At 43.3% G+C, this 24289-nt stretch overlaps 1 protein-coding gene across 1 annotated transcript in view; it reads right to left on the bottom strand.

Annotated features, from left to right (window-relative positions):
* Positions 1–19603, bottom strand: part of UNC5D (unc-5 netrin receptor D) — a 794061-nt gene extending 774458 nt beyond the window's left edge. The window contains 1 exon segment of the mRNA XM_030201960.1: positions 19464–19603. Within this exon segment, the coding sequence (XP_030057820.1) occupies positions 19464–19551 (88 nt within the window). The 5' untranslated portion in view covers positions 19552–19603.
* Positions 19604–24289: the final 4686 nt, after the last annotated feature.

The raw sequence follows: 24289 nt of genomic DNA on the forward strand, positions 1-24289 counted from the left end.
CAATCTTCCTGAGCCCTTACGCCAAGCCCCCTCCCTGTCCATCTTCAAGTCTTTGCTTAAAGCCCACCTCTTCAATGCTGCGTTCGGCACCTAACTCTTACCCTTCAGTAAATCCAGACTGCCCCAATTTGACCGCCCCCATCACACTGACCGTTCACTTGTCTTTTAGATTGTAAGCTCTTTGAGCAGGGACCGTCCCTCTTTGTTAAATTGTACAGTGCTGCGTAACCCTAGTAGTGCTTTAGAAATGTTAAGTAGTAGTAGTAGTAGTATCCAGAACTGCCTCCAGAATATCTACATGCCAAAATATTAACATGCTCTTTCATTATCATGCTACCCAAGATCCTTTTGCTATTACTAAATGTATATTTTCTTATATAATTTTTATATATCTCTTATATATTTCTTATTATGTTTGCTTGCTAAAATACTATCATGTTCTATCATTATCATGTTACCCCAAATCCTTCTGTTATCACTAAATGTATACTTTCTCATGTATTTCCGCTACTCATAATGTGTAAACTAATGGCTCAAAATAAAAGTTTTCAAACCAAAATAAAGTAAAGCAGTTTAATACCATCCCAGGACCTGCAGTCAGAAGTCATGTCTTTGTTGGCATTTTACTCTGATGTATGCAACTAGGACATGGTTGGCTGAGGTGAGATGTGACAGTGGGGAATGGAATAGGGCATCCTGCTGAAGTCGGTACTGTCTCCGTAAATACTCTCTTGTCGTCACATCAACCATGGCCTCCACATAAAGGAGCACACTGCCAAGTCCCTGCTAATGCCAAGCTGGTCATCATAGCCCCAGTGACTGGCAGGACTTCAAATCACTGGGGACAGACTGTCTTCTGCAGTTGTGGACTTGCAGTTCCTGAAACTGAGTACCTATGTGTAATGGTAATAAGCAGAACTGGCTCAGCCCGTACCCGTTTTTACCCAGCTCAACACTGTTTCAACAAAGGTGGATAACAACAACCTTCATGAAACACTAACTGTGCATCTCTGAAATTTTGTGAGAAACAGAGACCCCTGATGCAGGCAATCTTGCCAAAACTCAGTTGTGTTGGGTCCTTTTAACAAGGTGACATGTTTTTTTTTTCCATCATCTCATCTGATCACCTCTGTTTTCTCTGTGCTAGTGGTTCAGCCTGTATCCAAAAACAGGAAGTCTTCTGTACCCCCACCCTAAAAAGCTTTCCAATGCCAGCTTCAAAGCACAGGCCATATCCTCTACTGAAAGAATTAGCCAGAGAATTCAGCATGTCACCTGGAATTCCTGACAGTTATTTTCTGAAGATAAGGTGGTCTGAAATATGTATGCATTTAATTAAAAAGATCCCCCGCCATTTAGCTCTGTAGCGATAAGAAGAAACCAGTGAGAAGCTGCTGATCAATGGAACAAGCAGCAGCATCCGCTCTGCAGCTTCGCACTGCAACAATAATCACACGCTAACTAGAAACCACCAGAATGGAACTTTCTATTTATAAAGGGGAGGAAAAAAAACCCCTAAGTCCATTTCGCTCTAGGGTGTTAAAATGGAAAAAAGAAATTACTGATAAGGGCTGTTGCCTGACCTAAGTCAAGCCAACAGATAAATCTGGTCCCATCCTCACTACAATGTATTCTGAGGACTTTGTTATTCTCTACTACCAATCCCAGAATGCAATAGAAAAGTATTTATGAAACCCAGGCCTGAACATACATACATAGTAGATGACGGCAGAAAAAGACCTGCACGGTCCATCCAGTCTGCCCAACAAGATAAACTCATAGCTTATCATGGCTAAGAGGACAACTCATAAGTTACAGGTTTTTCAGGGGTTCTTTTACTAAGGTGCAGTGAAAAATGGCTTGCAGTAGTGTAGGCGTGGGTTTTGGGTGCGCGCCGATCTATTTTTCAGCGTGCCTGTAAAAAATGCCGTTTTTCATTTTTTTGCCGGAAATGGACATGCGGCAAAATGAAAATTGCCGTGCTTCCATTTTGGGTCTAAGACCTTACCGCCTGCCATTGACCTAGCGGTAAAGACACGCGGTAACCGTGCGGTAATGACCTACACGCATCAAATGCACTTGGCGTGCATCTGATACCCTTGTCCGAAAATAAAAATTATTTTTCAGACGTGCGTATCGGATGCATGCCAAAAATGAAATTACCGCAAGAGCCACATGGTAACTCCATTTTGGTACGTGTTGGGCACGCATAGACGCTTAAGCGGCTTAGTAAAATGGCTCCTCAGTTTGTTAACACTTCTATTTTAATATGATCCCATGTTTGCAGAGGACATCTACGGGGGAAAAATAAAACAGACCCCAATATTTCTGGCTCTGTGCCTAATGGAGCTTTATTCTATTGAACATTTTTTTTTGCCCACTTTAGGATTCTGCAGGATAGAGGTCATGGATTTAATATATTGTCTTTCTGTGGTACAAACAAAACAGTTTACATATTATATAGAGGTACTTTCTCTGACCCCAGTGGGCTCACAATCTAAGTTTTTGTACCTGGGGCAATGGAGGGTTAAATGACTTGCCCAAGATCACAAGACGCAACAGTAGGACTTGAGCCTGGTTCCCCTGGTTTTCAGAGCACTGGCCTATGAGGGTACTCCTCATCCGGATCATCACAGAACCAGTCAATACTGGTATCCACAGACAGAAAACAAATCCAGTTTTCAGAGCAACCAGCACACAGAAAACATCCTAGATCTTAACCCAAGTAGATATAAAATCTCATAAATATTGCTTGTATGTAACCTTAAACACGACTGGTTATTGACTCCAGGACCAGAGCTGGTCATCCCAATTTTGACCAAAGCAGCAGTGTTAACACCTACACCACCTAGTGTCCATAGCATGAACTTCATGCTTCTGGAAAAGTGCCCTGCATTGTGAAAACAAAATGTGCCTTCCCCTCATATGCTTTCTACCCACCTTTAAACAAGAGGACAAAACAAGCAGCAAAATTGGGTCTAACAAAAAATTATTCAGATGACAAAGAAAGTCTCAAACCTTACACATGCATTTACGTTCCCCATCTCATGCCAGAGCATCTGTGATCTCTGCATGGCTCCAGCAGCAGCATCCCAAGACACGACTGTAATGAGCCTCCGAGGAAGGGTAACCACAGATGGGTTTTTAAAGAGGATTCTGTCAACTCAGCTTCACACATGCCTCTGCTGTTTTGAATACAGGAGCTTTTCATCTATCTATAGTACTTTACACTTTTCCTTTCTATTTATTTGGGGTTTTTTTTTTATGTATGAGCACCTTTTATTCAGGAGATATCAGTGCAACAAGCTTCCTTTATTTTCTCTGAGGTACATGCAGAAGAGGAACTGGGAAAAAAACAGCTTTTATTTACCTGATCAAAAGTCAAGCTATGGAATTTGTTACCAGAAGATATGGTGAACAGATCCAACACAGCTGGGTTGAAAAGGGGTTTGGAGAAATTACTAGAAAAGTCTACACAATTATTAGCCAAGTAGAAAGGTACCGCTCATTCCTGGGAAAGGGAAATGGGACTTGATATACCGCCTTTCTGAGGTTTTTGCAACTACATTCAAAGCGGTTTACATATATTCAGGTACTTATTTTGTACCAGGGGCAATGGAGGGTTAAGTGACTTGCCCAGAGTCACAAGGAGCTGCAGTGGGAATTGAACTCAGTTCCCCAGAATCAAAGACCACTGCAATAACCACTAGGCTACTCAAAAAAAAAAAAAAAAGATCTATTTTTTGGGATATGCTGGGTATTTCTTAGGGGCCCTTTTACTAAGCCGCGTAGGTGCCCTACGTGCTCCCAACGTGCGCCGAATTGGAGTTACTGCATGGCCCTTGCGGTAATTTCAATTTTGGTGTGCATCCACTACGCGTATCTGAAAAATATTTTTTATTTTCTGGCACGCGGCAGCTACACGCATCAAGTGGCATTTGACGCACGTAGACCATTACCGCCTGGTTACCGCGTGAGACCTTACCGCTAAGTCAATGGCTTGCGGTAAGGTCTCAGACCCACAATGGACGCACGGCAATTTTCATTTTGCCACACATCCGTTTTCAGCCCAAAAAAAGGCATTTTTTGTAGGTGCGCTAAAAAATATTTCTGCGCGCGCCCAAAACACGCATCTACACTACCGCAGGCCATTTTTCAGCGCACCTTAGTAAGGTGACCCCTTAGTGACTTTGGCCACTCTTACAGGCAGGATGCTGAACTGACCTAGCCTTCTGTTCTTATGATTCCAATTGTAAAAATTATCACACCCTGTCAGTGGCTGTTATATTTGGAGATGGAATCTCTGCCCTTATCTGCTTAGTTTTGCAAGCCAGAATGCACTTATCTTCTGCTATTTCAGTCACTGGGCAGTGAAATCAGACTATTTATTTACACCCCACAGCATCATCTATCAGCTAGCTGCTGCTCCTCGGTGTAACATGCAGAGTGTACAAGGCCATAGCAGTCTTTGATGCTCAGTCACAGGCAGCAAAGTAAGGGTGCCATCTGGCTCCAGGTCATAAAAGTCTGATTCAGTCCTGCTTTTACCGAACTGCATGCATGGATTTGTACTTTTGATTTCTCCCATAGGATTTCCCCGTGGAAAATCAGAATTACAAACCTGAGGAAAAGCTTGAACTGGATTAGGCTATTCTGTATGACATGGAGTCAGTAGGCAACCCTAAAAATAATAACTGTACCACCTAGATACTCAGCAACTCTGACCTGGATGATTCACAGAGACAGGAAAAGAACCAGGGCACCTCCTTTAAAACAGAGCAGAAATGGCAGCTGACATACAGAAAGCACATCCCTGTTTCCAGCTGTCCTAACCTGTTCCTAAAAGCCAGCTTGTCTTCTGATGCTGCTCACTGTGTGCACCTTTATCCACGTGGACACATGTTCTCATGAGGCTTTTCCAGTACTCTGGGATGAATACCATCTGATCCAGATTTGCTACTCTTCAATTTGTCAAATTGCCCAATTACATCCTCTAGGTTTATAGAGATTTTATTCAGTTTCTCCGACTCGTCAGCTTCGAATACCATTTCTGGCACCGGTATGTCTCCCAAATCTTCCTCAGTGAAGACCGAAGCAAAGAATTCATTTAATCTCTCCGCTATGGCTTTGTCTTTACTGATTGCCCCTTTTACCCCTCGGTCATCTAGCGGTCCAACCAATTCTTTTGCCGGCTTCTTGCATTTAATATACCTAAAAAAAAAAATTTTACTATGTGTTTCTGCCTCCAACGCAATCTTTTTTTCAAAGTCCCTCTTTGCCATCCTTATCAGCGCTTTGCATTTGACTTGACATTCCTTATGCAGTTCCTTCTTCCATTTTCTGAAGGATTTTCTAGCTTCCTTCATGTCACGTTTTAACCATGCCATCTGTCGTTTGGTCTTCCGTCCTCCTTTTTTAATATACGGAATATATTTGGCCTGGGCTTCCAGGATGGTATTTTTGAACAGCTATGTTCGAGAACCAATGTGGCCTTCTTTTCCTCTTACTTTTATTTAATTTTCTAACGTAAGTTGTTGCCTTTAGAATAGCTCCTTTCAGTTTTGCCCACTGATGTTCTACTTCTTTCAGCTGTGCCCATCTAACTAACTCTTCCCTAGAAATTTCTCATTTCAGCAAAGTTAGTTCTTTTGAAATCTAAGCCTTCTCCTTCTGTGTCTTAATATTAAACCACACCATTTAGTAGTCACTAGATGCCAAAATGATCTCCCACCGTAACATCGGAAACATTCTCCCCGTTTGTAAACACTAGAATAGAATCTAAGATCCCTTTGCTTCTAGACGACCCCGCAGCAGAGACGCTCCAATCGACGTCTGCCATATTAAAGTCGCCTATAAGTACCTCCCCTTTCTTAGCTATCTTGTGAAAAGTTTTCAGTTAAATCTCTGTCCATTTCCTCTGACTGTGAGGGTGACCTGTGTATTACACCAATGTAAATACAGTTTCCTTTCCCTCTTAAACAGTTTAACCCACAGTGCTTCTGGAATGGAGGAGTAGCCTAGTGGTTAGTGCAGCAGACTTTGATCCTGGGGAACTGGGTTCAATTCCCACTGCAGCTGCTTGTATCTCTGAGCAAGTCAATTAACCCTACATTGCCCCAGGTACAAAATAAATACCTGTATATACTATGTAAATAGTTGCAAAAACCAAAGAAAGGCAGTATATCAAGTTCCTTTCCCATCCTGCAATGCTGTCACTTTAATATTATTCTTAACATATAATGCCACTCCTCCACCCTTTTTTTCCTAACCTGCAACACAACAAAAGCCAAAACCATACTGGACATAACTAAACTCTTCCTCCTTCTTACGATCTTCCACTGTGTTTGTTACACATGAACTTTACCCTGTATTTGTTCATACCGGAACTGGCGATCGCCTTAACGGTACTATGTAAGCCACATTGAACCTGCAAATAGGTGGGAAAATGTGGGATACAAATGTAACAAATAAAAAAATAAAATAAATAATTAGAATAACAAGAGGGGCGTTTTCATTAGAGTCTTAATTACACTTAATTACTTTCTAAGAAGCAAACACTAAATAAATCACACAATATACCATATAATCTTATGGTTCTTTATATCAATCTAATATTCCTAGTACCTTAAGAAGTTTAAACAACACAATAATACTAAGATGCAGACAGCAGTCCAGCAGCAAGAGGGGTGCAATCCAGTCTTTTGCATTAAGTGTCACATGTATGATCATCTCCCAGTTGGTGAGAGGTTATATGAGTGTACTTGATGCAAAGAGCGCCTAGCTCTCAAAGAATGAGTCCATTCTCTTGAGGCTAGAGTAGCATACTTGGAGGAGATGAGGGAGACAGAGAGGTACATAGAAGAGGCCTACAGGGACATTCTAGAGAAGTCTCACTTACAGTCTGGCAGCCCCTGTGCTGCATTGGAGGAGGGAGATCTCCTAGAAGGAAAACATCACCATGGTGAAGTAGGAAGAATCCTGTAGCTAAGACTTGCCCACTAGGGGATGCAATATTCTCTCACACTGAGGATGTGCTTCCAGGAGCTTCTGCCCAGGAGGGGTTAGAACAGCTGCTGTACTTGGTGATTTGATCATTAGGCATGTAGATAGACGGATGGATGGTGGATGTAAGGATCGCTAGGACCCAAGAGGCAGGCAGAGCTCCGCAGTCCCAATGCATGGTTGAGATGATGGTGCAGGGATGAGGGATTTGGATTTGTTAGGAACTGGACAACATTCTGGGGAAGGGGGAGCCTGTTCCAAAAGGATGGACTCCACCTTTATTGATACAGTTTTTCCCATATTCTATTACTTGTACATGTTCCAGTTTCTTTATTATTTTTCAGGGGCTGCATTAGCTCTTTCTTCATACTGAAATCTTTCTCATACTTAGAGCATGTAAAATGTGTCTTTTATACATGCTTTCTGTTGTTTTAGTTCTACGTTTTGACTGAAGGTTTTTCCACAGTCTGTACATTTAGATGGTCTCTCTTAAGTGTCAGATCCCTCTGGTAATGCCTCTGCTAGGAGGTCAAGCAATGGGTACAGTCTCTCTGGATCCAATGGCTAACACTACCTTGGAAGTGTGCCCTGGAAGAATTGCATCTTCCAGCACTAGCTCTGGGCATAACAAAGTCATGCTAGAGCCAGTGTCCACAAGCCCAGCTACCTGGGTCTGATTCACAGTTACTGGGGTGCTGTAGTGTTGTGGAAACCCATCTGCTTCCTTGCTTGATGAATGGCCAATAACATTTTGTGCTGCGGCAACTGCGTAGGTCTCCTTCATGGTAATGGAACCACCCACGAAAGCTGCCAGCTTTGATGTAGGAACTGGAATGCTCTATAGTGCAGGCTTGGTATTATCTGGGCAATTGCTTTGAAATGTCCTGTACACCCCCACACTGGAAACAAGGACGTTCATGCCTAAAGTCTTTTGGTTTTTGGGGTATACTGGAGGGTTTGCTGACAGTCTCTGAGGTTGCAGAGATATTTGGCTTAGGGCCCTGGCTGCGGATAAGGATGGCTTCTCTTTGCCAACCAGGAACGGTTAGCCATAAAGATGTCAGCCAACTCAGCTGCCTTCTATGGAGTATGGGGCTGGTGATCTTGAACATGTTTCCTCACCTCTGGACGGCAACGCTAAAGAAACTGCTCCAGGACCATCAGGTTTAGGCAGTCCTCCAGGGTTTTAATTAACTTCAGCTCCACTGAACCATCACTGATGCTGGTATCCTAGCTGAATCACAAATTCATTGTATCATCTGCACCCTTTTGCAAAGTCCGGAACTTTAGTCTATAAGTCTCTCAGGGGTAATGGCATAACGATTCAACAAAGCTTTGTATACCTCCTCAAACTGGGAGCATGTTTCCATGTACAGTCCTTGGAATGCCTCAAGTGCTCTACAAGTGAGCTTTCCTCCCAGATAGTGCATCCAGTCTTTCTGAGGAATTTCACTGAGGCGACAAATTTTTTCAAAGGCAATTAGATATCCATCTATGTCACCAAACTGCGAAAACAAGTTGGGCCCGATCCAAGCTGTATCTCCTGCCTCGGACCTTGGTGCAGGGGTTGGGTTGGAGCTTTGGATATGAGCCATTTCCATCTCTAGCTTCATTTTCTGCAGCTGGAATTCACGCTGCTCTTGCCACTGTCACTCTTCCTGTTCCTCTTGCCGCTGTCATTCTTCCCATTCCTCTCACCGCAGCTGCTGTTCCCAGTCCTCATGCCGTAGCTGGTCTAGCTGCTGTTGCTCTAGCATATAGATCTGCCAAATCTCAGCTGGTGTGGCATTTGGCCCTGCCAACTCATGGGCCTCTGTCCAAAAGAGATCTGCTCTTCCCACAGGAGAACTCTGCACAGGCCGGTCCTGCATCTCCTCCTCACTGATACCATCCAGGCTGTTATTGTTGCACTTGTTCACTGTGCTCTGTGTCTGGAGGATACAGATTAAAAAAAAAGACTCTGAACCACTCAGTGTATGGTGACCCTCATGCCACACACTGAGTCTGACAGTCCCACCACTGCCACAAAAAAAGAACAAGGTCTGTCACGAAACACCTATCCACCCGCCTGGGGTTACAACACGGCCACATAGATGATCTACCCCAGCACAGCTCAGGTCCACCTGCACCTGCCACTTGTGTTCTACACTAGCACCCTCCTCCCACCGACTGGGTCACAACCTCCTCTGGGTGAGTCTCCCACTCTCAAATTATCCCCACTGATTTCTGGGTTACTGGGGGCCACACTCCCAGTGGTCCCACAGTCCCAGAAAGTACTCACAAACCCAACACACAAATCACCAGGATTCTTTATCAGTCCAGACAGGCAAAGTCAACAAACGAAATAGTTTATTGTCTTAAAAGTGAACAATGAACAAACAAAATGTGCAATCAGCAAACAATAACAGGTAACTGAAATATGGATCAATTATAACACTATCCAAACATTTGCTTACTTCCTACAAAGTACCTGGGGAGATCAGGGCATACAGCTGTTCACAGAGCTTCAGCAAAGTGATCTCTCTCCCTCTTCTCCCAGGCTGAAACTGGAGCAAAAGCCTGCAACTGCTGGGTAATTTCAAAACTCCAGGCCAATCAGAGCCCAGTCAACAAGTTTTAAAAGTATACTGCTCACAGTACTGTACAGTCACTTCTTCACTGAGTGAAACTAAAAGACAGCATGCACTTTTCAATAACAGCTTTAACATAAAACATGCACCACCTGCGGGCCAAACTAGAGAAATGCACTTCAAGAGATTATAAAGGCAATTTTACAGGTTTAAAACACACTGTTCTGTCACATACATGTTTAAAACGGACTTTTACATGCAGAAAACCCCTTATATAAAACTGTCCCTCTAAAAGATTTTCACATTTTATGTCGTTCGTCCAGGTGTGAAAATGGCTTGAATACACACCTAAGCCATACTTCCAAACACCATCCAGCCACTCTACAGGTAAAAAGGATACATGCTTTCCTGTTGTGGCATGTGCATTCATAGTTCATATGAGCCTCAGAGATAGTGCCATTCAAGGAATGGCAGGAGTTTGGCACATTCAGGTTACACCCATAGGGGGAAGATGGAGAGGCTCCTATCCTATTAATAGATCTATCCGCAAGTTATTCAATAAAAGTGCACTGCCTGGGGACAACTGAGACCATAGAGAAATAATGTGCCAAGAAATTACAAAAAAAGAGGAACACTACTGATCCAGCCATTTGCTGCACATGGCAGAAGCAGCATGTGAATCCAGATCAGCAGAAACAGCAGCCGCTGAAGATAACACTCAGTTCTAAGGCTTCAATCACCCATTAACCCTGCAAGACAAAATGGGGGGGGGGGGGGGGGGGGAACCCACGCATGCACATACTCAGAAAACTAAAGTAATATCAAACTTTTCAGAGGAGTCACTTCTATCAGTTATAAGCTTGTGCTGCCTTATAACCAAATACCATGTTTTACCTGACCAAAGATGCATTCCTGCCCAACACAATCTATCAAAATACATTACGGTACAACATCTCTTCCTGGTGACCGTCCTGAACATGACTCATCCCTAGAACACAAAAACTATTTTTATCCCAGGAATGATGCATAGCAGAGTTTCTGCACACCATTTTCCATAACTCACCATGAGTGCCCTTGACGTGGATTGGCCACTGTCGGTGACAGGATGCTGGGCTAGATGGACCTTTGGTCTTTCCCAGTATGGCACTACTTATGTACTTATATATTTATCACTTCCCAAAGATTCTGGTGAAAATGAATGTTGACGCGCTGGGATGCTGATGTTCTGTGACTGATTGGTACCTGCTAATATCACATGATAAGATATTCAGCTTTTGTAATCCAAATGCAGACAGAACAGATTGTCAATGCATTTTCTGAATGTGGTCACATCTGACGTACATCTAACCTAGGACCAGGCATTTGGAAATGCTATATTACTAATATATACCACTAATAAAAAAGAGATTAAGTATAGGCATTATGAGAGTGTAAACGCCATGACATTAAAAATTCTCTTTTTTATTAGTGGCATATATTAGTAATATGTTTTGGTTTTTCACCACACAAAAAATGTTTCTTACTTTTGTTGTTGTTTTTGTTTTTACCATTTTGACTGTGTTTCATTCATGTCATTCTTAATGTAATTAGTTTGATATTTATTGATTTTATTATTATCATATTGGTTTTTTTGTGATTGTATCTTATTATAGATGTATACATATGTTACATAAGTACATAAGTACATAAGTAATGCCATACTGGGAAAAGACCAAGGGTCCATCGAGCCCAGCATCCTGTCCACGACAGCGGCCAATCCAGGCCAAGGGCACCTGGCAAGCTTCCCAAACGTACAAACATTCTATACATGTTATTCCTGGAATTTTGGATTTTTCCAAGTCCGTTTAGTAGCGGTTTATGGACTTGTCCTTTAGGAAACCGTCCAACCCCATTTTAAACTCTGCTAAGCTAACCGCCTTCACCACTTTCTCCGGCAACGAATTCCAGAGTTTAATTACACGTTGGGTGAAGAAAAATTTTCTCCGATTTGTTTTAAATTTACTACACTGTAGTTTCATCGCATGCCCCCTAGTCCTAGTATTTTTGGAAAGCGTGAACAGAAGCTTCACATCCACCTGTTCCACTCCACTCATTATTTTATATACCTCTATCATGTCTCCCCTCAGCCGTCTCTTCTCCAAGCTGTATAGCCCTAGCCTCCTTAGTCTTTCTTCATAGGGAAGTCGTCCCATCCCCGCTATCATTTTAGTCGCCCTTCGCTGCACCTTTTCCAATTCTACTATATCTTTCTTGAGATGCGGCGACCAGAATTGAACACAATACTCAAGGTGTGGTCGCACCATGGAACGATACAACGGCATTATAACATCCTCACACCTGTTTTCCATACCTTTCCTAATAATACCCAGCATTCTATTCGCTTTCTTAGCCGCAGCAGCACACTGAGCAGAAGGTTTCAGTGTGTTATCGACGACGACACCCAGATCCCTTTCTTGGTCCGTAACTCCTAACGTGGAACCTTGCATGACGTAGCTATAATTCGGGTTCTTTTTTCCCACATGCATCACCTTGCACTTGCTCACATTAAACATCATCTGCCATTTAGCCGCCCAGTCTCCCAGTCTCGTAAGGTCCTCTTGTAATTTTTCACAATCCTGTTGTGATTTAACGACTTTGAATAACTTTGTGTCATCAGCAAATTTAATTACCTCGCTAGTTACTCCCATCTCTAAATCATTTATAAATATATTAAAAAGCAGCGGTCCTAGCACGGACCCCTGAGGAACCCCACTAACTACCCTTCTCCATTGTGAATACTGCCCATTTAACCCCACTCTCTGTTTCCTATCCTTCAACCAGTTTTTAATCCACAATAGGACATTTCCTCCTATCCCATGACCCTCCAATTTCCTCTGTAGCCTTTCATGAGGTACCTTGTCAAACGCCTTTTGAAAATCCAGATACACAATATCAACCGACTCCCCTTTGTCCACATGTTTGTTCACTCCTTCAAAGAATTGAAGTAAATTGGTCAGACAAGATTTCCCCACACAAAAGCCATGCTGACTTGGTCTCAGTAATCCATGTCCTCGGATGTGCTCTGTAATTTTGTTTTTAATAATAGCCTCTACCATTTTCCCAGGCACTGACGTCAGACTCACCGGTCTATAATTTCCCGGATCTCCCCTGGAGCCTTTTTTAAAAATGGGCGTTACATTGGCCACCCTCCAATCTTCCGGTACCACGCTCGATTTTAAGGATAAGTTGCATATCACTAGCAGTAGCTCCGCAAGCTCGTTTTTCAGTTCTATCAGTACTCTAGGATGAATACCATCCGGTCCAGGAGATTTGCTACTCTTCAGTTTGCCGAACTGCCCCATTACGTCCTCCAGGTTTACCGTGAAGTCAGTAAGTTTCTCCGACTCGTCCGCTTGAAATACCATTTCCGACACCAGTATCCCACCCAAATCTTCCTCGGTGAAGACTGAAGCAAAGAATTCATTCAGTCTCTCCGCTACGTCTTTGTCTTCCTTGATCGCCCCTTTTACCCCTCGGTCATCCAGCGGCCCAACCGATTCTTTTGCCGGCTTCCTGCTTTTAATATACCGAAAAAAAATTTTACTATGTTTTTTTGCCTCTAATGCTATCTTTTTTTCATACTCCCTCTTGGCCTTCTTAATCTGCGCCTTGCATTTGCTTTGACACTCCTTATGCTGTTTCTTGTTATTTTCAGATGGTTCCTTCTTCCATTTTCTGAAGGCGTTTCTTTTAGCCCTAATAGCTTCCTTCACCTCACTTTTCAACCAGGCCGGGTGTCTTTTGGACTTCCGTCTTTCTTTTCTAATTTGCGGAATATGTATGGCCTGGGCCTCCAGGATGGTATTTTTGAACAGCGTCCACGCCTGTTGTACAGTTTTTACTCTCTCAGTTGCCCCCCTAAGTTTTTTTTTACCGTTCTTCTCATTTTATGTGTTTTGTTTTGATATGTACTGTAATAGTATATGTGATGATTTTAATTTTATCTTATAGTTTTGCCCCTGACGCAGCCTGAGGGCGAAACGTGGCCACGGTGGGTATTGTTTTTATCTCTACCTTTGAGTTCTGTTTCAATAAAATACATTTGTATATTTTTAACCTTTTTTAATCAATCAGTCTGCTTTTTATTCTATAGAAACTAGCAGGCCCAGGTTCAAATCCCATGATAGCTCTTGTGGCTTTTGAGAAGTAACTTAACCCCCATTGCCATGGGTCTGATGCTGGGCAGGTTCTGGCAGCAGTACTAATCTGGGTCACGCTCCCCCCCCCCTCGTTGGCCAAAAGCAGTGGCTCACACTGTACAGAAGACAATGAAACCATGCAAACTACAAGGAGGGGTCCCCTACTGTGTGGTTACCAGGAGTTAGTTCAATTCAAGGGCACCGATGTTAATTTGGAAGGGTTACAACCAGTGGCATATTTAAACAAGGTGTGTCAGTAGCATACACACCCCGTCAGACCTGGCCCCCACCTTCACCTTAAAATCCAGTCTGTAGTGCTGCAGTCTTCATTCAGGCAGCAGCACTCATAAGGCTGCCCGTAGCCTACACCGGAACTTCCTCCCTGAACAGTCCCGCCCTGAGGTGTGGGACTTTTCAGCGAGGAAGTCCCAGCGCAGGCCGCGGGCAGCCCATGAGTGCCACTGCTCGGTTGAAGACTGAAGCACTGCATACAGGATTTTAAGGTACCGGGGGGGGGGGGGGGTGGCATGGGGGGAGGAGGCGCACTCCGGTAAAACTTTTCTGCCTATGCCCTTAGTTACATCCCTGTCAGCAGCTATCTGCTGATCCTTCTGTTAGTGGAATGGCCTTGTAGGCACATAAATGGGGGCCTCAAAGAATGGTAAGTAACCTTCTGGGTTTCCTGCTCAGAGATCTGCGTATTTTATTCAAGTGGAAAATCTATGAAGACTGCAGCCTCACGGATCAAACCATGACTACCTATAAACAACCTTTATGTGAACTTGAGTCATGGAGGGCTTTCCCCTAAGAACTAGGGAGTCCAGCCTTAGTGGTGGAAAAACATTATTTCACATGAGGTGGGCTCTACACTGCAGGGTTTTACTCTCATGAATTATTAGGCTTGCCAGAAATCTCAAACTACATTTCACCATGTGTAGCTCTTCCATCTCTAGCATGAGAGGCTCGAAGAGAGACGCAGCCCAAGGGTCCGGCCTTGTTCCATCTAAACAGATATCTACAACTTACCCCCGAGTTGGTTCTAAGTGAAAACCTGTAGAGTGGAGTGTTCTTTTTACATGTCCTCATTCAGGATTTTCACAATGACTATGTATGAGACCTATTGCATGCAATGGAAGCACTGAATGCAAATTGATCTCATACATATTCATTGTAGAAATCCTGAAAACCAGACTGAGTGGTGGACCTCAAAGATTGGATTTAAGGACCCCTGCAATATGGCAATTAAAAACCATTGGGCCAATATAGTCTGCTCTATTATTTGCTTGTGCAAAACCTTAAACCTCAGTTGATCTCCAGATTTCCCCTCATTTATTCCCAACTAGCAGCCCCCTGTGTTTCTTCCAAATGATACAAAATTCCTTTACTGTTTTAGAAAGATGGTTTCCTCGGAAGGCAGTTCCATGCATCCACTGGGCATTTGCATTCATTTGAACTGACATTTCCGATGCTGTTTCATATCATTTTATAAAATGAAATGTAATGTGGAGGGTCCTCAATAGTACACATTATTTAAGAACACTGCATGCTACTGATGACATGATAACCCAAAATGAAGAATTAAGAAAAACAAAAACAATGAGGAAAAAAAAGAAACCAGAAATGACACAAAATTTCCAATATACACACCGCTAGCATCCACCACTCTTTCTGTGAAGAAATGTTCTGATGTTTTGTCTCAGTCTACCTCACTAGAGTCTCATTCTGCAACCTCAAAAAGGTGTTGTGTTTCTTCCACCTGATTTACAGCTCACAAGTCTATAATAACAAAGTAAATAGAATGGGATTAGACCAGCATGGTCAATCCAGTCTGCCCTGAAAGGTGGCTAGGATTTACCCTGCTGCTCTGTGCAAATTACCCCCTCTTTCTTGTTAGGGTTGTACCTGCTACTCTGTACAGGTTATCCTCCCCCCTTTGTTGATAGGCTTCTACCCACCGCTTTGTGTAGGTTTACTCCCCTCTGTGTTCTCCCTCTTTGTTTTTATTTTTTATTTTTGTGTGAGTTATTTATAGAAACATGACGACAGATAAAGACCGAATGGTCCATCCTCAGAAATCTCTAACTCTTCCTTTTCCTAAGGGATCCTACGTGCTTGTCCCACGCTTTCTTAAATTCTGACACAGTCCTTATCTCCATGACCTCCACCGGGAGGCCTTTCCACCCTTTCCGTGAATGCTTTCTTAGATTCTTCTTAAGCCTATTTCCTCGTAACTTCATCGTATGCCCCCCTCATTCCAAATCTTTTCTTCATTTGAAAAAGGCTCACTTCTTGTACATTAATGCCCCTGAGATATTTAAATGTCTCTAGCACATCTCCTGTTTAATAACAAGAAGGAAACATTGTTTATTTGTCTGTTTGACTTTTACAATAAAAAGATTTAACATGAAAAATGTATAACTCAGCAGACCTGATGATATGTTTCGCTTTGTGTGAAAATACTCTATAGCAGTGCTTCTCAATCCAGCCATCAGGGCACACCCATTCAGTCAGGTTTTCTGGATATCCACAATGAACCTGCATGAGATAGTTACACGCACTGCTTCCTTGGTACGCCAATCTTCTCATGCAGGTTCATTGTGGATAGCCTAAAAATCTAGCTGGCTAGGTATGCCCCGAGGACTGGGTTGAGAATGTACTGCTCCGTGGCCCAAATATTCAAAAGGGAGAAGTCTCTCGGTTTCTGTACCATCTGGAGGCAGCATAAGGGTCCAATTTTGAGGTTGAGTTAAAAATCAGGATGGCCCTTGTGTATCTTCACTAAAGCCAGTCAGCAACAAGGATGAAGCTTTACACATCGGTAGATGCAGCTGTCAACTGGAACGTTATGATAGGCATGGAGGGATGGGAAGGGAGTCCCAACTGGCTGTGAATAAAGACTAATGGTCCCAGCCCTAGTTCCAGTGGGGCTAAAGGAGGTAATAAAAGGAACTGGGGGGGGGGAGCAGGCCAAGAGGACGTGAAGAAAAGCAGTTTGTAAATGTTGCAAGATCAATATATTGAAAGCAGAATGAGATGTGCACTGGGGTCGTAACCAAACCAACTTTTTGCCCCACCTGACATTAAAAAAATAGGGAATGGTGAGGGGGGGGGGGGGGGTAGGACACAGTACGGTTGTTGTGTTTGCCCCTCCCAAACAAAAGAAAGTTCTGCAGCCTAACCAAGACCATTCAGCAGTATTTTTTTAGACCCACCTATTCTGTGGCTGGAAGTCAACGGACATAACTCTGCAAGACCTACTTAAAGAACAGGCCAGGCACAATTTTGTAATTTGCTCGCTTCTAATTAACAACTATTTATAAAGAACTCTTCCATAACCTCCCCCCCCCCCCCCCCCCCCCAATCTCTCTCTCTCTCTAGGCAACCTGACTCTTTCAATGAAATTAGCTTCCATCTATCATTTTTCATACGCAAATTAAATTTATACATTTTCCCTTTGTGTCAGTGGAAAAAATGCCTTAAATGGGATGATTTAACTCAAATGGTCAGAAGGCTAATCCTTAGATGTTTGATGTATGAGTGCTCACGGCAGTGAACGAGTTAAAGATACCAAGCGCTCGCTACTGCACATGGACAAGAGGTTAGAGACTTACTCTTTAAGAAATGTACCAGACTGACAACTGATCTTCCTGAAAATAATATTAGCGCACAGAAATGTAGTTCATACTGGCTACATCTCACAATTAAGCATTAGTTCAAAGTTCACTTTTTTTTCCCGAACCTTGCACCGGTGATGATTTGAAATGTTTCAGCACTGAATGCACCTTGCAGTTTTAGCAAAGGAGACGTCCACCACTGGGGGGGGGTCTAATTTTGGAAAGTTTAAAAAAAAAAGGAGGGGAGGGGAACACCGCTAGGAAACTAGCTTGAAAATAAAATCTTTTTACGCTATATACACTTACACGCAAACTAGATTGAAAGCAAAATCTTTTTACGCTAGATACACGTACGTCTTAGAACATAAACCGTGAATGCATGAGGTTCGAATGACTGATAAGAATTCGGTTCCCTACAGTGCCCAAAAGCTCTCCTTGTATATGTATGTGTGTGTATATGTAAGTATGTGTGTGTGTGTGTGTGTGTATATATATATATATATATACACACACACACATTTTCCACTTTCCCCTCTCAACAGGTGCATTTTCTACCCCACCTCCTCCTTCAGATTCATTGTCTACATTCTTTCTAAAGACAAGATACACATTCACTTTTGATAATCACTAAAAACACAGCAGCATTCAACGTTCCATTGATGTATTTACAAAACTCTCATTTCCAAGACAGCCGAAAGCTTTGCAGGCATGCAGTATCTTAGCCTGCTAGGCTGCAGGAACTGAATGATTCACACAGGTAGCCACAAAAAAAAAAAAAAAATGTGAATGGGGAGCCTACCCATGGAGAATTGTCAAGTACAATTAACTGCACACTGACGCCTTATTCCCGAGGTCCACGAAAACTGAAACCAAGGAAGACGAGCGCGAAAACAGCTTGTGCGTAAAAGCTGTATGAGAAACAACTAAATTATACACCTAAAGGATGCAGGCTATATAGGTGCCAGCTGTGTTAGGGTTCACCCGACAATGAGCCATCTCCGATCGCTTTGAAAAGTTGATTCCCGCATCTCACGGCAGAAGTTTGTAAAGTGTCTCTTTATGTCACGTATAGACCACAACTTGTTTATGAAGCCTGATTTCTATTTTCACGTGCCCCCCCCCCTGTACCCTGCCAGGTGTTGTGCTTCTAACCCTAATGAGACTACTGAAAATACTAACCAGACAGCTCTCCCTCTGCAGCGAAGCCTGGGAAAACTCAAAGCCTAGAATCATCAAGAAAGGGAGCGAAATGCTTGGCGGTTGCAGTAGTAGCACCTCATTAAATACTGTAATATTTGTATTCAGACTTACGGCTCCAAAGGCTATGCGTACTATTCTCTCTTTTGTAAAACAATAATAATAATAATAATAAAAAAGCACAATTAAAATCCAAAAGCCTCTAAATGAGGTCTCTTAGCTAGGTCCCACCTGAAGTGCTTGATAAAGTGATGGGTACTAGTTCAGACTCTCTCTCAGGGGTCGCCAATGGTTTCCTAACCGAATCAAGTCCAACAAACGTAAAATAAAGCTGTTAAGAAAACAAACCATGCGTTTGCATCTCGCAGAATCCAGTTAAATTCCCAAGAGAGAAAGCTTGCAAGCGCTCCACAAAAGAAAGAAAGGGGGAAAAAAAGACGGAGGCAGAGGGGTAGCAGGCTCATCAACCTTTTTTAGTACAGCTTCCCCGTGAAATACCCTTAACCTACCTGTCTTGCCAATGGCAGCTTAGTTCTACCGAACCTCCCGGGGTCTCTCACCAGCTCGAAGCAATGCGAGCAAGAATCAGACTCCATGCAGAATTACTGCGGCTCAGCATCAAATCGAGAAAAACAGGAGATAGAAATAAAGCAGCAGAACATTGGATCTATGCGAATACAACCTGTAGGATGCAGAAGGGCAAAGCTGCAGAAACTTCCACGAGCAGAAAGAGAGAAACGACCAAAATACCGCAAGTACAAAAATGAAACAGAATAAAACAAAGAGGCAAAAGGATTCTCTCGGCACTGCACAGAGTTACCGAAGTGCTGCAAGGACACATTTGTTCAGTTCAAGTTTTGCCTGTTGTGACCCCGTTGTAAAGGTGGCTGTTGCGCCCTTACCTTTCAGTACAGAGCCGAATCCCAGCAACATCGGCAGCAGGCACAGAGCCCAGAGATCGGTACCGGGACCGCATCCTGTCCTCCCCATGCTCCTTCTGGACGAGCCCGTTTCGTCCCAAAGGCCACCGCACGACAACAAGTCCAACGATTCGGAGCGGCCCCGCGGCCGGCAGGAGGTACAGCCTCCGCTGCTTTTCTGCACCACACTCCCCTCCCAGCCTCAGCAGCGGTACTAGCCGGCGTGATCCCAGCCAACCCAAGCACCAACCCCCGGCTCCGCCCCTCCGCCCAGAGGCAGCCAATGAGAGCGGCGGAGCAAGAGAGGTGGGGTTTCTCCGGGAAAGGGGGCGGGGCAGCTGTCAGCCGTGAAGGCTGGGCTTTTTGGAGGAAGTTTACCCGGAGCGCGACGCTCCCGTAGAGGTGATACCTTGCATTTTTTGCTTGCATGAACTAGGCGATGGGGGCAGATGATAATCGAGAGCGGCATTGAGCCCTCGGCATAGCCTCGACATATTTTTGGCCGACCTCTAAACTATCTTTTTTTAAATGGCTTCCTGTGTGCTGAATTATAGGAGAGTCAAGCAAAGTGGCATGGTCTAAGGCTGGAGCCTCCAGAAGAAATCATAACAGAGAGATAGTGCTGGAGACTTTTTATTTTTTTAAACATTTATTTTAGCTCATGCCTTTTCCGTAATGGTTTAAGTGGGATTACGTTGAGATAGGAGTGGCCTAGTGGTTAGGGTGGTGGACTTTGGACCTGAGTAACTGAGTTCGATTCCCGGCACAGGCAGCTCCTTGTGACTCTGGGCAACTCACTTAACCCTCCGTTGCCCCATGTCGCATTGAGCCTGCCATGAGTGGGAAAGCGAGGGGTACAAATGTAACAAAAAAAAAAAGGTAAATTGCCTTAAGAGCTAGGCTTGAGCACCCCTAATGCTGAGCAGACTGTTTCACTGTCTGTGATCCATAGTGGGGTATTTCATGTGCTGCCTCCGCCCCCCCCCCCCCCCCCCCAATGAATTGCTAGAGAGGTTCGGGCAAACTGTAGCATTTAGGTGCTAAAAATCGTAGCAGCCAGCCCTCCCCCCAACCCACACCGGTCAAACTCCTTCACAGTGTCCAAGAAGAGGTTATTTGTGTTGAGTTTAGCACCCTCCCATCCCCCTCCTAGATTATTTTGAAAGGTTGGCTCCTATGGTAACAGTTCCAGTAAAATGAACATCATGAAAGTACTGGAGTCACTCAGGACCTATAGAGCAAGGCATAACACAAGGAGTGCCTACCTTGGAAAAGTAGCACCATACACATTGCAGTGGGCACTAGGACATCAATGCACATATTGGGAAAACTAAACCAGGTTACTACAGATTGATCTTACACAAGCATTAATAGATCCTCACCAATAGAAATATGTAGAATACAATAAAATTAAAACCCCAGGAGCTAGATAGACTCTGCATACAGTGCAACACTAGAGAAATACTACTACTACTACTTAACATTTCTAGAGCATAGAAAGAAACATACCAAGAAGAGCCTTTACATTTCAAAAACTGACACATTTCAATCACTATTTTTTTAACCTTAGTCCTGTGGCCTTTTATTTTTCTAAATGTGTTGGTCTCAGTTTCAGATTTCTGCATTCTTTTCTGTCTTAACTCTCTTTCCAGAGTCTCCTGTTCATTTCTCATTTATCTCTCTCCTCCTGTTTGCTTCACTTCCTCCCCTACATCTCTGACATTGATCTTTTCCTTTCAACTTTCTCCAATGTTTTGCTTCTGTCAACTTACCCCCCTGTTTAGTAAGCTGTGCTAATGCCAACACACCCCATTCACTTTGAATGGGCTGTGTCTGTATTGCTGTGTGACAGCCTCTACGGCTTAGTAAACAGGGGGTTAGCATTTATTCTTTCTTACTATCCAGCCTTAAATTGTCCTCTTTTTACTGTACCTAACAACAGCTTTCCATCTCTTTCCCTCACCTTGGCATTCTCATTCCCCTTCCTTTTATTCACCAGTCTTTCATGAACTCTTCCCCCTTGCATCCAGCATCTCTCTTATCTCCCCCTCCATCCAGCATTGCCCCTCTACTCCCTACTCCTCCTTGTGTCTAACATCTCCCCTCTGTCTTCCTATTCCTCCTATGCCCAGCATCTCTCCTCTGTATTTGTATTCCTCTCATTCATGTCTAGCATCTCCCTTTCTTCTTCCTACTTCCCTTGTGCCCAGCATTTCTCTTGCCAAACTCTTCCCACCCCAGCTGCTCCCCAAGACTTACTTTTCCCACACCTGATTCAGCATCTCCCCTCTGTCACCCATCTTCTTTTCCCCTCATCAAAATTTTTCTTTTTCTCCCCCTAGTCCAGCCTCTCCCCCTTCCCTAATCCAGCCTCTTTATTCCCACTACCCCAGCCCAGCATTATCCTTCCTCCACTCCAGTCTAGCATCTTCCTCCTCCTCCCACAATCCAATATCTTCCTTCCCCTACTCCTCCCTGAAAAAATAGCATAAAGGTCACTCTCTAGTCTGAGCTGCTGATGACTTTTGCCATTTCTGCCCTCTCAGGAATACAAAATCCATACCAGAGAGGGCATGGACTAGAGAGTGGCACTGTGCCTTTATGCCATTTGTTTCACCAGTGCAGGTCTCAGGAAGCTTTGGGGCTGGCAGTGGGGGATGGGAAAAGGAGGATGCTGGTCTAGGGGCTTAGAGTGTTTTTGCCACAACATTGAGCCAATGTGGCAGGCAGGATAAATAGTGCTGTTGTCTGTCAGTATGACAGAATTGGGAGGGAAAACTGCAGTAGGGGTTAGCTGCCCAAATATATTATGAGGGATGGGAATTCATTTGCAATGAAAAGGGAAAAGTCAACGATATATTCCATGTCATTGCATGTCATTATCAAATGAAAACAAGAAGAAAAAAAACATAAAAATGTGTGTCATTTGTCAATAATAGTGTGCATTATGTTGAGAGCATGTGCATTGTTTGGAAAGAGGTGCTCACTGCCCATGCAAGAACTATCATGCATGCGTGAACCACTGCGCATGTGCACATAGGGGGAGATTCTATATATGGCGTCTAAAAAATCTGCATGGAAATCAATGCTGATTGTCTATTCTATAAGCGGCACCTAGATTTAGGCGTAGTATATAGCATATGCATAGTTGATATCTCAGCACCTAAAACTATGCACCTCCATTTACACCAATGAAAACGTGGCGCAAATCCTGGCGTGTAGGTTTAGATGCACTAGGCCATATTTTAACTATGCATGTAAGTTTCAGAATGCCCACAAAATGCTCATTTCCCCACCCATAACCATGCTCCTTTGTGCCTGGGCACATTTAGAAGTTATTAACGAATGGCTGTCTGTGGCGTGGCTGTTACAACATATGTTTGTGAAGGAAAAAGCCTCTGAGTTCCAGGTTCAGAATATTAAGATCTGAATACGCGGGGTGGAATCTTCATCGGCTATTTTCATTTTGCTGCATGTCCATTTTCAGCAAAAATAAAAGGCATTTTTGGAGGTGCACTAAAAAAATAATTCTGCGCACCCAAAACACTCATCTACACTACTGCAGGCCATTTTTCAGCGCACCTTGGTAAAAGGACCCCTTAGTGAGTTGTGTGTATAAATTCTAATTATTGCCAATTAGTGCTCATTATTGCTTATTAAGAGCTGTTATCATCGCTGATTAGCTAGTTAAGCACATTGTTATAGAATATTCTTGGATTTCGGCTCAGATCTCTAGGTGAGCTATATTGAATCTGGGGGTTAATCCATAGGATAATTTTATAAAAGTATTTTATATGCATAAAATAGGGATTTATTGTAGAAACAAAATTTTATAAAATTACCCCTAGGTGGGAGCCTATTTTGGGCCTATTTTATAAAGACGCATGAAGGGGTATTTTCAAAAGGATAGCCAAATCAGAATTGGGACATCCTGCTCATAATGTCCAAAAACAAAAAAGGTTCATCTCACAGCCATTTACAAGCAGGAAAAATGTTGAAAATACATGAGAATGTCCAAAATGAACAGCCATTTTCCACAATAAAAATGTCCAAATTATGAATGCCTTAAAACCAGGTACAAGGATATCTGTCTAGCAGCATTTGTACAAAAATGGTTACATAGACATTTCTGCAGAGCAGAGGGGCAGCCTAGTGGTCAGTGCAGTGGACTTTAATCCAGGGCACCCAGGTTCATATTCAGTGCAACTCTGTCATTTTAAATGGTGATCCTTCCAGACACAGGGAAATTACGTACTGTGTCTGAATGCTCACCACCTCAATATTCCTTCGGCTTGCAGGTGTCTTTAATATTAGGTACAGGGGAGGGGCATTTTTGATATGACATCTAATGTCCAAAATCTGAATAGGAAAGAAGGCCATTTTTGAAAAAGAAAAACATCTCTTTTTTTTTCTTCTGAAAATACTGTTTCAAACAAGTTTTTGTGCTTTGTACATGTTTTTTTTAACCATTAAAAAAAAAAGGTCCAAGCGAAAAATGTAGAAATCAAGTCATTGAGATGTAGAAGGGGGCCAGCATTTTTAGTAGACTGGTCCCCCATACATCCCAGAAGAGCAATGTTGGACCCTAGGGGGCATGACAGTGGACTTCAAATAAATGCACATCTCACCATTGCTCCCTTATATTGTCTGCTGAGCTCCTCCCCCCCCCAAAAAAAAAAAATCCACTACCCCCATCTGGACACCACTACAATAGCCCTTAGGTGAAGTGGGCACCTATATGTGGGTACAGTGGGTTTTTAGTGAGTGTTGGAGGGATTGCAGTTTCCACCACAAGTGTAACAGGTAGG

The sequence above is a fragment of the Microcaecilia unicolor genome, chromosome 4, assembly GCF_901765095.1.
Source record: "Microcaecilia unicolor chromosome 4, aMicUni1.1, whole genome shotgun sequence".
Classification (NCBI taxonomy): domain Eukaryota; kingdom Metazoa; phylum Chordata; class Amphibia; order Gymnophiona; family Siphonopidae; genus Microcaecilia; species Microcaecilia unicolor.